A 15,753-nucleotide genomic window follows, 5' to 3' on the forward strand; every position below is an offset into this window, starting at 1 on the left:
ACCTAAATTCAGACAAGCATTGGTTATAAACCTGTACTCTCAGCTTTATATGGAGGAGGAGAATTCAGACAATTCACTTTTAATGATGTGATTAATTGGCAACAAATAAACCAAGACCTCGCAGAAATATGCTGGGAAGATCAGGTAAATAATTTGAACTTAAATCAGTGATTTGAGAAAATAAGTACATTAGCAGAAGAAAAAGATACAAAAGAGAAGGATAAAAAGAGGAAAAAGATAAAAATATGCAAATTGGAACGAGAGCGGCGGCGTCTCACTGTATGCGAAGAAAAATTGCAGAACATCTTAAACGCACAAATTTGTCACAGGAACGAAAAGGAAGGCTACCTACCTTGTGTAGCTTCCGGGGATCAAGAGCCCCGTGGCCCGGTCTCCGACCAGGTCTCCCGGTTGGTCGTCTGGTCAACCAGACTGTTGAACGCGGCTGCTCGTAGGCTATGTTGACGAATCGATCCAGCTAAGATTGCAAGATTCATGGATTCATTCAAGGCTCAGGAGAGGCGAAGAGAGCAAAAGGTGAGAAGTGAAATAAAGAGGAATTCAAAATACTTTTTCTTTTATGCAAAAAATAGAAGAAAACCTTCTTCCTTCCAGCATTGGGCCCTTGCGCAAAGGTGATGGAACTTTCACAGATGATGACAAAGAAATGAGTGAAATACTGAGACTTCTGTACGATTCTGTTTTCAGTGAACCCCTGAACACGTTGAAGATCAATGATCCAAATGAATTCTTCATGACTGTGACACCAACATGGAACCCACATATCAGACGTCACCCCTAACCCCACTGGACTTTGAAGTAGCCATAGACAGCATGCCCATGCACTCTGCACCAGGCCTAGACTCGGGGAATTCAATATTCATAGAATTTCTCCCTCTCCCCTCCCTTCCCCCTTAATCTCTCTCTCTCTCTCTCTCTCTCTCTCTCTCTCTCTCTCTCTCTCTCTCTCTCTCTCTCTCTCTCTCTCTCTCTCTCTCTCTCTCTCTCTCTCTCTCTCTCTCTCTCCCCGAGAACGACCTCCAATGGTGGCCCCCGAGGACGACCTCTAATGGTGGCCAATGAGGACGACCTCTAATGGTGGCCCCTGAGGACGACCTCCAATGGGGCCCCCGAGGACGACCTCTAATGGTGGCCCCCGAGGACGACCTCTAATGGTGGCCCCCGAGGACGACCTCCAATGGGGCCCCCGAGGACGACCTCTAATGGTGGCCCCTGAGGACGACCTCTAATGGTGGCCCCCCGGAGAACGACCTCCAATGAGGGCCCCCCGAGGACGACCTCTAATGGTGGCTCCCGAGGACGACCTCTAATGGTGGCCCCCGAGGACGACCTCTAATGGTGGCCCCGAGGATGACCTCTAATGGTGGCCCCCAAGGACGACCTCTAATGGTGGCCCCGAGGATGACCTCCAATGAGGGCCCCCTAAGGACGACCTCTAATGGTGGCCAGTGAGGACGACCTCCAATGGGGCCCCTGAGGACGACCTCTAATGGTGGCCCCCAAGGACGACCTCTAATGGTGGCCCCTGAGGACGACCTCTAATGGTAGCCCCTGAGGACGACCTCCAATGGGGCCCCTGAGGACGACCTCCAATGGGGCCCCCGAGGACGACCTCCAATGGTGGCCCCCGAGGACGACCTCTAATGTTGGGCCCCCGAGGCCGACCTTGCAGGTCCTCAGCTCGTCAGGAGGCGTCAAGTAGGAGCTTCAAGGACGAGAACCATCGAAGACGGTTGTCATGCCTTGTACACAGTCCTCTGAGTGCTGTCTCCCGTGGTATTCCCATTAGACGGTTTATAATCTCATCATAGTTTCCCCTCCGGTATTCCCACCTGTTACTGGAATACGGTTAATCCTACTTCAACCAGATGAGTGTGAGTGTTTGTCATTACCTAAGGGTAGTTACAGGATGAGAGCTACGCTCGTGGTGTCCCGTCTTCCCAGCACTCTTTGTCGTATAACACTTTGAAACTACTGACGGTCTTGGCCTCCACCACCTTCTCACTTAGCTTGTTCCAACCGTCTACCACTCTGTTTGCGAAATAAAACTTCCTAAGGTTTTTTTAGCACCTTTGTTTCCTTAGCTTGAATGTGTCCTCATGTTCGTGAAGTTGCTGGTTTCAGGAATTCCTAGTTGTCAATTTAGTAGATTCCTGTTAGTATTTTGTAAGTGGTGATCATATCACCTCTTTTTTTTTCATCTATCTTCTAGTTTTGGCATGCTTAACGCCTCTAGTCTCTCGTAACTCTTGTTTTTCAGTTCCGGAAGCCATTTTGTACCATGCCTTTGTACCTTTTCCAGTTTATTTATGTGCTTCTTGAGATTTGGGCACCATACAACTGCTGCATATTCCAGTTTTGGTCTCACAAAAATCATGAACAGTTTCTTCAGTATTTCACCATCCGTGTGTGTGTGTGTGTGTGTGTGTGTGTGTGTGTGTGTGTGTGTGTGTGTGTGTGTGTGTGTGTGTGTAAGATCTACGTATGTGTTCTCCCCAGTTGTGCTTGTAGAGGATTGAGCTCCTGGGTCCCACCTACCCCCCAGATCATATCAATCATTTATGGTGGTAGCCGTCGCGACGTTCCTGTCCAGTGACTTCCACAGAATCCATGTCTTCAAATTGAACAGAATCCTTCTTAGGTCATTTTGGCTTCTCTGAGCTTCCGGGTTCCGTCTCTGTGTACTCTTGTATATTGTCAACTTGTTTAAGCAGTCTTATTTGTTTAAACTGTCAGTCTGATTGCTTAAGCTGTTAGTTTGCGTGTTAAATTGTCAGTCTGTGTCCTTAAGCTTTCAGAGAGAGAGAGAGAGAGAGAGAGAGAGAGAGAGAGAGAGAGAGAGAGAGAGAGAGAGAGAGAGAGAGAGAGAGAGAGCTTACAGCCTAAGACACATATACCAACACGGTCTTCTCACCCGTGCATAATTAGTGCGTTCATTCGACCTCTCACCTTCTCCCCCTCCTTGACTTACCTGTTCTCCCCCCTCCCCTTCCCCTCTCCCCCCTCCCCCCTCTCCCCCCTCCCCCCTCCTTCCCCCTCTCTCCCCCCTCCTTCCCCCTCTCTTCCCCCTCTCTCCCCCCTCCGCTCTCTCTCACTAACAATTACATGAGCAGTAAATATGTAACTGGCCCGACACACTGGCTGTGCGCGAGGAACCCGAGAGAGACCGAGCCCCGCAACACCAGGGTGCCGACACATACTGCAACATGCAGCTAAGTGGCGTTTGAGATCAAAAGAACAGACAAATTGGTTTTGCCATACAGAAATGTGGCAATAGTGTACAAGCGTGATACAAGAGGTTGCCATACGCACAAAACATGGCACCCTTGGCGACTGTGGGGGGGGGGGAGGGGGGCGGCGGCACGTTCTCCTCCACCAAACATACGAGACAAACAACAGTAAACAAAAGCAATTTGGCCGTAAACAAACGAATTTGTTTACAACCAAGACCTAACCAGCACGAATTATATGTTATATATGTAAGAATAGATTCCACGTGGTTTGTATAAAGGTGAACAGAAGCAGCAGGGGTGTGAGAGCTGGATAATTACTCTGGTTATGCAACTATGATTTACCAACGGGCACCCTTGTCTGCACAATAAAATAACCACGGACTGGAGTGAACGATATGGAAGGAAATGCAAAATAGAGCCAAGGAAGAGCAGGGGTGCCACATTAGTTTAGAACTGTGTCAACATCAGGGGACTCGGCTGTTCAACACCCTCCCCCCCCTTCCCCCCCAGCAGGTCTAAGGAATATTGTCGGAATAACAGTGGGAAGGGAAGGGAATTTATCAGGTGAAAGCGCCAAGCCTGTACAGCTATATAGCACTGGGAAAGGGATCAGGATAAGGATTTGGGATGTGACGGGGGGGAAGGAATGGTGTCCAACCACTTGGACGGTCGGGGATTGAGGCTTCAGGAAACAACTGGATAGTTTTCTTCAAGAAGTTTTTCTTCAAGAACTAATCAGAGACATTACTGTCTCAGACACTACGTACTCGGACCACAAGCTCATTGAAGTGCAAACTAACATTAATAACGGTAGTAGGCCCAAGAGAAACAACAAGCGAGAAGGGCTATTTAATAAATTCAATTTTAATAATAAAAGGATAGACTTGGAGAAAATAAACAGGGAACTTACAAACATTCAATGGGAAAATGTTCTAAGTAGTAAAAATCTTACACAAGGAATAGAAAAACTGACTTCTGAAGCATATGAAGTCTGTCTGAAACATGTTCCTTTGAGGAAAGCCAGAAAGAGGTCCAACGTAGAAAGAGAACGCAGACAACACTACAAAAGAAGAAAAATAACGGAAATGCTGAAGCAGACACGACTTTCCATACAAAGAAGGAATAATTTAAACAGGGAGATTGAAGAAATCGAACAGAGACTGAAGCATTCATATCAGATTGAAGAAAGGCAACTAGAACAGAAAGCAATTCAAGAAATAAAGAAAAACCCAAAATATTTCTTCACATATGCTAAATCAAAAGCCAAAAACCACTGCCAGTATTGGACCTATTCGTACTAGTGAAGGTTCATATACTGAGGATGACAAAGAAATTAGTGAAATCCTAAAAAAACAGTATGAGGACATGTTTAGCACTCCGATACACAGCATGAAAGTGGAGGATCCGGACAACTTCTTTATGCGTGATATCCAAACCCCTGTAAATATAACTGATATCAACACGAGCGTGGTAGATTTTGAAAGAGAAATTGACAATAAGCCCATGCACTCTGCCTCAGGTCCAGACTAATGGAATTCAATATTTATAAAGAAATGCAAGGTGCCGGTAGCACAGGCACTCAGTATAGTGTGGAGGAAGAGCTTGGACACGGGGGAGATACCAGACGCGCTTAAAGCAGCAGACGTAGCCCCTCTACACAAGGGAGGTAGCAAAGCATTTGCAAAGAATTATAGACCAGTTGCACTAACGTCCCACATAATAAAAGTATTTGAGAGTGTGATCAGGAGTCAGGTCACTAGTTTCATGGAGACCAATGACCTTCACAACCCAGGCCAACATGGATTTAGAGCAGGAAGATCATGCCTCTCACAGCTACTTGAGCACTACGACAAAATCACTGAGGCATTAGAAGAAAACAAAATGCAGATGTGGTATACACGGATTTCGCAAAGGCATTCGATAAATGTGATCATGGAGTGATAGCACACAAAATGAAGTCAATGGGAATAACTGGTAAAGTAGGACGCTGGATACTCAGTTTTCTGTCAAACAGGACTCAGCGAGTAACGGTCAACCATATAAAATCGAGTCCAAGCGCAGTTAAATTAAAAGCTCTGTCCCTCAGGGTACAGTCCTTGCACCGCTGCTTTTCCTTATTCTCATATCAGATATAGACAAAAATACAAGTCACAGCTTCGTGTCATCCTTTGCAGATGACACAAAAATCAGTATGAAAATTACCTCGGCTGAAGACATTGAAAAACTTGAAGCTGATATTAATGAAGTTTTCGACCGGGCATTAGAAAATAACATGATGTTTAATAGTGATAAATTCCAGGTACTCAGGTACGGTAAAAATGAGGACCTTAAACATAATACAGGGTACAAAACACAATCAAATGTGCCCATAGTCGGAAAACAGTACGTAAAGGATTTGGGAACAATGATGTCTGACGACCTAACGTTTAGGGAGCCTAACCAAGCAAATGGCGTGTGTGTACTCACAATGGTTGTACTCTTCAAGTCAATTGTGTTGTCCCGTCTTGAGTACTGCTCAGTACTCACTTCCCCCTTCAGAGCAGGAGTGATTGCTGAAATAGAGGGAATACAGAGAACATATACGGCACGCATAGACGCGACAAAGCACCTAAATAATTGGGATCGTCTCAAAGGTCTCCAAATGTTCTCACTAGAAAGAAGACGAGAGAGAGATATCAAATAATATACACCTGGAAGATACTGGAGGGCCAAGTACCAAATCTACACAGTAAAATAACAACGTACTGGAGTGAACGATATGGAAGAAAATGTAGAATAGAACCAGTGAAGAGCAGAGGTGCCATAGGCACAATCAGAGAACACTGTATAAACATCAGAGGTCCGCGGTTGTTCAACGTCCTCCCAGCAAGCATAAGAAATATTGCCGGAACAACCGTGGACATCTTCAAGAGGAAAGTAGATTGTTTCCTCCAAGGAGTGCCGGACCAACCGGGCTGTGGTTGGTATGTGGGCCTGCGGGCCGCTTCATGCAACAGCCTGTTGGACCAAACTCTCACAAGGCCGGGCTTGGGGAGTAGAAGAACTTTTAGAAGACCATCAAGGTATAATCCAATTCTCTCTCTCTCTCTCTCTCTCTCTCTCTCTCTCTCTCTCTCTCTCTCTCTCTCTCTCTCTCTCTCTCTCTCTCTCTCTCTCTCTCTCTCTCTCTCTCTCTCTCTCTCCCTCCCTCTCTCCCTCCCTCCCTCTCTCCCTCTCTCTCCCTCTCTCTCCTTCTCTCTCCTTCTCTCTCCCTCTCTCTCTCTCTCTCTCTCTCTCTCTCTCTCTCTCTCTCTCTCTCTCTCTCTCCCTCTCTCCCTCCCTCTCTCCCTCTCTCCCTCCCTCCCTCTCTCCCTCTCTCTCCCTCTCTCCCTCTCTCTCCCTCTCTCTCCTTCTCTCTCCTTCTCTCTCCTTCTCTCTCTCTCTCTCTCTCTCTCTCTCTCTCTCTCTCTCTCTCTCTCTCTCTCTCTCTCTCTCTCTTTATTCTCATCGCCTTTGATGCAGGTATATGACAAATTGGAAATTTAAATTTGAGCGGGTCCTAGCGCTCATGTGTACATGGGAGGTCTGGCCGCGGCCGGATTACTCCCACCTCCTCACACACACTTTGGGAGTAAACTTGTATAAAACCTGAATTTTGGCGGTCTTGGTAAGAATGCTGATTGGAATTTCTCGAAGACTGGAGATTAGAAATGTTGAGATGATGAGAATGACGCAGTAATTCTGGTGTGTGGTCTGGAGGTGTTGTGCTGAGGTGGAAGATGTGTGTGGGGTGGAGACAGCTGGTGTGTGTGTGTGTGGGGTGGAGACAGCTGGTGTGTGTGTGTGTGGGGTGGAGACAGCTGGTGTGTGTGTGTGTGTGGGGTGGAGACAGCTGGTGTGTGTGTGTGTGGGGTGGAGACAGCTGGTGTGTGTGTAGGGTGGAAACAGCTGGTGTGTGTGTGTGGGGTGGAGACAGCTGGTGTGTGAGGGGTGGAGACAGCTGGTGTGTGTGTGGGGGGTGGAGACAGCTGGTGTGTGTGTGTGGGGTGGAGACAGCTGGTGTGTGTGTGGGGGGGTGGAGACAGGTGGTTCTCACACACTCGACCAGGGCCGTGTCGGAGGCTGAAGAAGGGACCAGCAGGGTGGTAATTACCTCAAGGCCGATTGATGCGAGAGGATTGGAGGGCCACCAGGGGTGTTGGAGGAGTAGGGCCACCAGGGGTGTTGGAGGTGTAGGGCCACCAGGGGTGTTGGAGGGGTAGGGCCACCAGGGGTGTTGGTGGGGTAGGGCCACCAGGGGTGTTGGAGGGGTAGGGCCACCAGGGGTGTTGGAGGGGTAGGGCCACCAGGGGTGTTGGAGGAGTAGGGCCACCAGGGGTGTTGGAGGGGTAGGGCCACCAGGGGTGTTGGAGGGGTAGGGCCACCAGGGGTGTTGGAGGGGTAGGGCCACCAGGGGTGTTGGAGGTGTAGGGCCACCAGGGGTGTTGGAGGAGTAGGGCCACCAGGGGTGTTGGAGGTGTAGGGCCACCAGGGGTGTTGGTGGTGTAGGGCCACCAGGGGTGTTGGAGGTGTAGGGCCACCAGGGGTGTTGGAGGTGTAGGGCCACCAGGGGTGTTGGAGGAGTAGGGCCACCAGGGGTGTTGGTGGTGTAGGGCCACCAGGGGTGTTGGAGGTGTAGGGCCACCAGGGGTGTTGGAGGTGTAGGGCCACCAGGGGTGTTGGAGGTGTAGGGCCACCAGGGGTGTTGGTGGTGTAGGGCCACCAGGGGTGTTGGAGGTGTAGGGCCACCAGGGGTGTTGGAGGAGTAGGGCCACCAGGGGTGTTGGAGGTGTAGGGCCACCAGGGGTGTTGGAGGTGTAGGGCCACCAGGGGTGTTGGTGGTGTAGGGCCACCAGGGGTGTTGGAGGTGTAGGGCCACCAGGGGTGTTGGTGGGGTAGGGCCACCAGGGGTGTTGGAGGTGTAGGGCCACCAGGGGTGTTGGTGGTGTAGGGCCACCAGGGGTGTTGGAGGGGTAGGGCCACCAGGGGTGTTGGAGGGGTAGGGCCACCAGGGGTGTTGGAGGAGTACGGCCACCAGGGGTGTTGGAGGAGTAGGGCCACCAGGGGTGTTGGTGGTGTAGGGCCACCAGGGGTGTTGGAGGTGTAGGGCCACCAGGGGTGTTGGAGGTGTAGGGCGACCAGGGGTGTTGGAGGTGTAGGGCCACCAGGGGTGTTGGAGGTGTAGGGCCACCAGGGGTGTTGGTGGTGTAGGGCCACCAGGGGTGTTGGTGGTGTAGGGCCACCAGTGGTGTTGGAATAGGGCCACCAGGGGTGTTGGAGGTGTAGGGCCACCAGGGGTGTTGGAGGTGTAGGGCCACCAGGGGTGTTGGAGGTGTAGGGCCACCAGGGGTGTTGGAGGTGTAGGGCCACCAGGGGTGTTGGAGGTGTAGGGCCACCAGTGGTGTTGGAGGGGTAGGGCCACCAGGGGTGTTGGAGGTGTAGGGCCACCAGGGGTGTTGGAGGTGTAGGGCCACCAGGGGTGTTGGAGGTGTAGGGCCACCAGTGGTGTTGGAGGGGTAGGGCCACCAGGGGTGTTGGAGGGGTAGGGCCACCAGGGGTGTTGGAGGTGTAGGGCCACCAGTGGTGTTGGAGGGGTAGGGCCACCAGGGGTGTTGGAGGGGTAGGGCCACCAGGGGTGTTGGAGGGGTAGGGCCACCAGGGGTGTTGGAGGTGTAGGGCCACCAGGGGTGTTGGAGGGGTAGGGCCACCAGGGGTGTTGGAGGTGTAGGGCCACCAGGGGTGTTGGAGGGGTAGGGCCACCAGGGGTGTTGGAGGTGTAGGGCCACCAGGGGTGTTGGAGGAGTAGGGCCACCAGGGGTGTTGGAGGAGTAGGGCCACCAGGGGTGTTGGTGGTGTAGGGCCACCAGGGGTGTTGGAGGTGTAGGGCCACCAGGGGTGTTGGAGGTGTAGGGCCACCAGGGGTGTTGGAGGTGTAGGGCCACCAGGGGTGTTGGAGGTGTAGGGCCACCAGGGGTGTTGGAGGTGTAGGGCCACCAGGGGTGTTGGAGGTGTAGGGCCACCAGGGGTGTTGGAGGTGTAGGGCCACCAGGGGTGTTGGAGGAGTAGGGCCACCAGGGGTGTTGGAGGAGTAGGGCCACCAGGGGTGTTGGAGGAGTAGGGCCACCAGGGATGTTGGTGGTGTAGGGCCACCAGGTGTGTTGGTGGTGTAGGGCCACCAGGGGTGTTGGAGGTGTAGCGCCACCAGGGGTGTTGGTGGTGTAGGGCCACCAGGGGTGTTGGAGGTGTAGGGCCACCAGGGGTGTTGGTGGTGTAGGGCCACCAGTGGTGTTGGTGGTGTAGGGCCACCAGGGGTGTTGGAGGTGTAGGGCCACCAGGGGTGTTGGTGGTGTAGGGCCACCAGTGGTGTTGGTGGTGTAGGGCCACCAGGGGTGTTGGTGGTGTAGGGCCACCAGGGGTGTTGGTGGTGTAGGGCCACCAGTGGTGTTGGTGGTGTAGGGCCACCAGGGGGTGTTGGAATAGGGCCACCAGGGGTGTTGGTGGTGTAGGGCCACCAGGGGTGTTGGAATAGGGCCACCAGGGGTGTTGGTGGTGTAGGGCCACCAGGGGTGTTGGTGGTGTAGGGCCACCAGGGGTGTTGGTGGTGTAGGGCCACCAGGGGTGTTGGAATAGGGCCACCAGGGGTGTTGGAATAGGGCCACCAGGGGTGTTGGTGGTGTAGGGCCACCAGTGGTGTTGGTGGTGTAGGGCCACCAGGGGTGTTGGTGGTGTAGGGCCACCAGGGGTGTTGGAGGGGTAGGGCCACCAGGGGTGTTGGAGGTGTAGCGCCACCAGGGGTGTTGGAGGGGTAGGGCCACCAGGGGTGTTGGTGGTGTAGGGCCACCAGGGGTGTTGGTGGTGTAGGGCCACCAGGGGTGTTGGTGGTGTAGGGCCACCAGGGGTGTTGGTGGTGTAGGGCCACCAGGGGTGTTGGTGGTGTAGGGCCACCAGGGGTGTTGGTGGTGTAGCGCCACCAGGGGTGTTGGAGGGGTAGGGCCACCAGGGGTGTTGGTGGTGTAGGGCCACCAGTGGTGTAGGGCCACCAGTGGTGTAGGGCCACCAGGGGTGTTGGTGGTGTAGGGCCACCAGGGGTGTTGGTGGTGTAGGGCCACCAGGGGTGTTGGTGGTGTAGGGCCACCAGGGGTGTTGGAGGTGTAGCGCCACCAGGGGTGTTGGAGGTGTAGCGCCACCAGGGGTGTTGGAGGTGTAGGGCCACCAGGGGTGTTGGAATAGGGCCACCAGGGGTGTTGGTGGTGTAGGGCCACCAGGGGTGTTGGTGGTGTAGGGCCACCAGGGATGTTGGTGGTGTAGGGCCACCAGGGATGTTGGTGGTGTAGGGCCACCAGGGGTGTTGGAGGTGTAGCGCCACCAGGGGTGTTGGAGGGGTAGGGCCACCAGGGGTGTTGGAGGTGTAGCGCCACCAGGGGTGTTGGAGGGGTAGGGCCACCAGGGGTGTTGGAGGTGTAGGGCCACCAGGGGTGTTGGAGGTGTAGGGCCACCAGGGGTGTTGGTGGTGTAGGGCCACCAGGGGTGTTGGTGGTGTAGGGCCACCAGGGGTGTTGGAGGTGTAGCGCCACCAGGGGTGTTAGAGGGGTAGGGCCACAAGGGGTGTTGGAGGTGTAGCGCCACCAGGGGTGTTGGAGGTGTAGCGCCACCAGGGGTGTTGGAGGTGTAGGGCCACCAGGGGTGTTGGAGGTGTAGCGCCACCAGGGGTGTTGGAGGTGTAGCGCCACCAGGGGTGTTGGAGGTGTAGCGCCACCAGGGGTGTTGGAGGTGTAACGCCACCAGGGGTGTTGGAGGTGTAGCGCCACCAGGGGTGTTGGTGGTGTAGGGCCACCAGGGGTGTTGGTGGTGTAGGGCCACCAGTGGTGTTGGTGGTGTAGGGCCACCAGGGGTGTTGGAATAGGGCCACCAGGGGTGTTGGTGGTGTAGGGCCACCAGTGGTGTTGGAGGTGTAGGGCCACCAGTGGTGTTGGTGGTGTAGGGCCACCAGTGGTGTTGGAGGGGTAGGGCCACCAGTGGTGTTGGAGGGGTAGGGCCACCAGGGGTGTTGGAGGGGTAGGGCCACCAGGGGTGTTGGTGGTGTAGGGCCACCAGGGGTGTTGGTGGTGTAGGGCCACCAGTGGTGTTGGAGGTGTAGGGCCACCAGGGGTGTTGGAGGTGTAGGGCCACCAGGGGTGTTGGTGGTGTAGGGCCACCAGTGGTGTTGGTGGTGTAGGGCCACCAGGGGTGTTGGAGGTGTAGGGCCACCAGGGGTGTTGGTGGTGTAGGGCCACCTGTTACGGCCCTCTCGGGACGCAACGGGGTTCTCACTCTGATGTTGTTAGAGGAAGATATATGTATCCGTTCCCAAGCCAGTAGTGGCTATCAAGGGATGAGATCCGTGACGCAAGTAACTTAAAAGGGAGTAGGGAAAGAAAGTTAAGAACTTAATATTATAATGTTCACCATCACCGATTAAATATATATAGAATAAAAGAGTACACAAGGGGGAGGGGTATTAACACTTTACAAGGGGATCATGCACAATCTAGTCTTCTGCTGAAGACTCTGGATCAAGAAGCTAGGTGCTGAGTCCGCGGTGCTTTCTTCGTGGCCTCAAGACGTGTCCTCTGAGAATGCCGAGCCTACCCTGGCCACAGGTCAGCCAAAACACAGGTCCATGGGGGCACCGTCGTGGAGGCCGTCAACCACACGTCCAGCTGGTCTGCTGGCAGGTACTGAGCCACCAAGGCTGGTACGGCCACTCCACGAACGATATAAGGGGTACGCCCTAGACAGGAGTCTCGTGTGATATCACAAATCACCCTCCTGTCCTCAATACCCCAGTGGATTGTCGTCTCCAACAGTCGGTCCCGGGTAAATCCTTTCACTACCACTCCACTGGCAGGCTAACACACCACAGTGTTCTTCCGGGGGGACGACGTCACAACAGCTGCAGCAAACTTCACCGTATGGAGACTGGCTGCCTCGGGTAGACTGACTCAACCTTCAACACAGTGGTCCCAGGTCGACTCTGTAAACAGACACCTCATCAATAACCGGGACACTAATACACCACACTTACGGGCTCGGGCACAAACACCTGACGTATCCAGTCCATAGATGGCGCTGTCGTCGGAGCACCACCTCACCAGAGGTCAGGAGCGGCGGTGTTGAGCGCGGAACCAGACTGGAAACTGGTCCTCGAGGCCAGTACACGCTGTCCTCACCAGGTGTCGTCGTCCGTTTGGCGGGGGTTTCGGGAGCTGACTTACAGATGGCGTGGTTGTCACTGCTCCAGGCTCGGACGCTGGATCCGGGTTCGTAACACCACCAGTGGTGTTGGAGGTGTAGGGCCACCAGGGGTGTTGGTGGTGTAGGGCCACCAGTGGTGTTGGTGGTGTAGGGCCACCAGGGGTGTTGGAATAGGGCCACCAGGGGTGTTGGTGGTGTAGGGCCACCAGTGGTGTTGGAGGTGTAGGGCCACCAGTGGTGTTGGTGGTGTAGGGCCACCAGTGGTGTTGGAGGGGTAGGGCCACCAGTGGTGTTGGAGGGGTAGGGCCACCAGGGGTGTTGGTGGTGTAGGGCCACCAGGGGTGTTGGAGGTGTAGCGCCACCAGGGGTGTTGGAGGTGTTGCGCCACCAGTGGTGTTGGTGGTGTAGGGCCACCAGGGGTGTAGCGCCACCAGGGGTGTTGGAGGGGTAGGGCCACCAGGGGTGTTGGTGGTGTAGGGCCACCAGTGGTGTTGGTGGTGTAGGGCCACCAGGGGTGTTGGAGGTGTAGCGCCACCAGGGGTGTTGGAAGTGTAGCGCCACCAGGGGTGTTGGAGGTGTAGGGCCACCAGGGGTGTTGGAGGTGTAGGGCCACCAGGGGTGTTGGAGGTGTAGCGCCACCAGGGGTGTTGGAGGTGTAGGGCCACCAGTGGTGTTGGTGGTGTAGGGCCACCAGTGGTGTTGGAGGTGAAGGGCCACCAGGGGTGTTGGTGGTGTAGGGCCACCAGGGGTGTTGGAGGTGTAGCGCCACCAGGGGTGTTGGAGGTGTAGGGCCACCAGGGGTGTTGGTGGTGTAGGGCCACCAATGGTGTTGGTGGTGTAGGGCCACCAGGGGTGTTGGAGGGGTAGGGCCACCAGGTTTGGCCCTGGTGGCCTCACGCCAAAGTGACCATACTTAGTACATCACATTTTTCACGAAATTGCTTGATTGATTAAAAATGCGACGCATTAGTAAATATTAGTAAATGGTACAGCAGCTGTACTCTTCCCTGGGTCTATGACACCTGTACTCTTCACCGGGTCTATGACACCTGTACTCTTCACCGGGTCTATGACACCTGTACTTCTCACCGGGTCTATGACACCTGTACTCCTCACCGGGTCTATGACACCTGTACTCCTCACCGGGTCTATGACACCTGTACTCCTCACTGGGTCTATGACACCTGTACTCTTCACCGGGTCTATGACACCTGTACTCTTCACCGGGTCTATGACACCTGTACTCTTCACCGGGTCTATGACACCTGTACTCATCACCGGGTCTATGACACCTGTACTCTTGACCGGGTCTATGACACCTGTACACTTCCCTGGGTCTATGACACCTGTACTCTTCACTGGGTCTGTGACACCTGTACACTTCCCTGGGTCTATGACACCTGTACTCTTGACCGGGTCTATGACACCTGTACTCTTCCCTGAGTCTATGACACCTGTACTCATCACCGGGTCTATAACACCTGTACTCATCACCGGGTCTATAACACCTGTACTCATCACCGGGTCTATGACACCTGTACTCTTCCCTGGGTCTATGACACCTGTACTCATCACCGGGTCTATAACACCTGTACTCATCACCGGGTCTATAACACCTGTACTCATCACCGGGTCTATGACACCTGTACTCTTCCCTGGGTCTATAACACCTGTACTCATCACCGGGTCTATGACACCTGTACACTTCCCTGGGTCTATGACACCTGTACACTTCCCTGGGTCTATAACACCTGTACTGATCACCGGGTCTATGACACCTGTACTCTTCCCTGGGTCTATGACACCTGTACACTTCCCTGGGTCTATAACACCTGTACTCATCACCGGGTCTATGACACCTGTACTTTTCCCTGGGTCTATGACACCTGTACTCATCACCGGGTCTATGACACCTGTACTCTTCCCTGGGTCTATGACACCTGTACACTTCCCTGGGTCTATAACACCTGTACTCATCACCGGGTCTATGACACCTGTACACTTCCCTGGGTCTATAACACCTGTACTCATCACCGGGTCTATAACACCTGTACTCTTCACCGGATCTATGACACCTGTACTCTTCCCTGGGTCTATGACACCTGTACACTTCCCTGGGTCTATAACACCTGTACTCATCACCGGGTCTATGACACCTGTACTCTTCCCTGGGTCTATGACACCTGTACACTTCCCTGGGTCTATAACACCTGTACTCTTCACCGAATCTATGACACCTGTACTCTTCCCTGGGTCTATAACACCTGTACTCATCACCGGGTCTATGACACCTGTGCACTTCCCTGGGTCTATAACACCTGTACTCTTCACCGGATCTATGACACCTGTACTCTTCCCTGGGTCTATGACACCTGTACACTTCCCTGGGTCTATAACACCTGTACTCTTCACCGGATCTATGACACCTGTACTCTTCCCTGGGTCTATAACACCTGTACTCTTCACCGGATCTATGACACCTGTACTCTTCCCTGGGTCTATGACACCTGTACACTTCCCTGGGTCTATAACACCTGTACTCTTCACCGGATCTATGACACCTGTACACTTCCCTGGGTCTATGACACCTGTACACTTCCCTGGGTCTATGACACCTGTACTCTTCACCGGGTCTATAACACCTGTACTCTTCACCGGGTCTATAACACCTGTACTCATCACCGGGTCTATGACACCTGTACACTTCCCTGGGTCTATGACACCTGTACTCTTCACCGGGTCTATGACACCTGTACACTTCCCTGGGTCTATGACACCTGTACACTTCCCTGGGTCTATGACACCTGTACACTTCACCGGGTCTATGACACCTGTACACTTCACCGGGTCTATGACACCTGTACACTTCACCGGGTCTATGACACCTGTACACTTCACCGGGTCTATGACACCTGTACACTTCACCGGGTCTATGACACCTGTACACTTCACCGGGTCTATGACACCTGTGTGTTGTTATTTCGCGGCACAAATTAGGAATCTGATGAGGAAGTGTCTTATATGTGTTAATTACGCGCCATCTCTCTCCTCCCTTCTCCGGTGAGTACGTCTTGAGTGCATTAAGAAGGTCCCGGTAATGAGGCACTTATGCCAGTAGAAGTGTGTGTGTAGTTTCTGAGTCTTGTAATGATATGAGGAGAGATTGAGGCCTTGGGTGAGGAGTCCAGGGACGCGGGTTCGATCCTGGCCTACAGCCCCCTCATGGTCTTGCAGATGGTATAGTATA

At 53.7% G+C, this 15,753-nt stretch overlaps 1 protein-coding gene across 1 annotated transcript; it reads right to left on the reverse strand.

The window, feature by feature from the left end:
* Positions 1 to 13,472: 13,472 nt before the first annotated feature.
* Positions 13,473 to 15,185, reverse strand: LOC123752203 (uncharacterized). Its single transcript, XM_045734265.2, has one exon. It carries the CDS (start codon positions 15,183 to 15,185, stop codon positions 13,473 to 13,475), a length of 1,713 nt encoding a protein of 570 aa, XP_045590221.2.
* Between the last annotated feature and the right edge of the window lie 568 nt (positions 15,186 to 15,753).

Source organism: Procambarus clarkii, chromosome 41, assembly GCF_040958095.1.
Source record: "Procambarus clarkii isolate CNS0578487 chromosome 41, FALCON_Pclarkii_2.0, whole genome shotgun sequence".
NCBI lineage: Eukaryota > Metazoa > Arthropoda > Malacostraca > Decapoda > Cambaridae > Procambarus > Procambarus clarkii.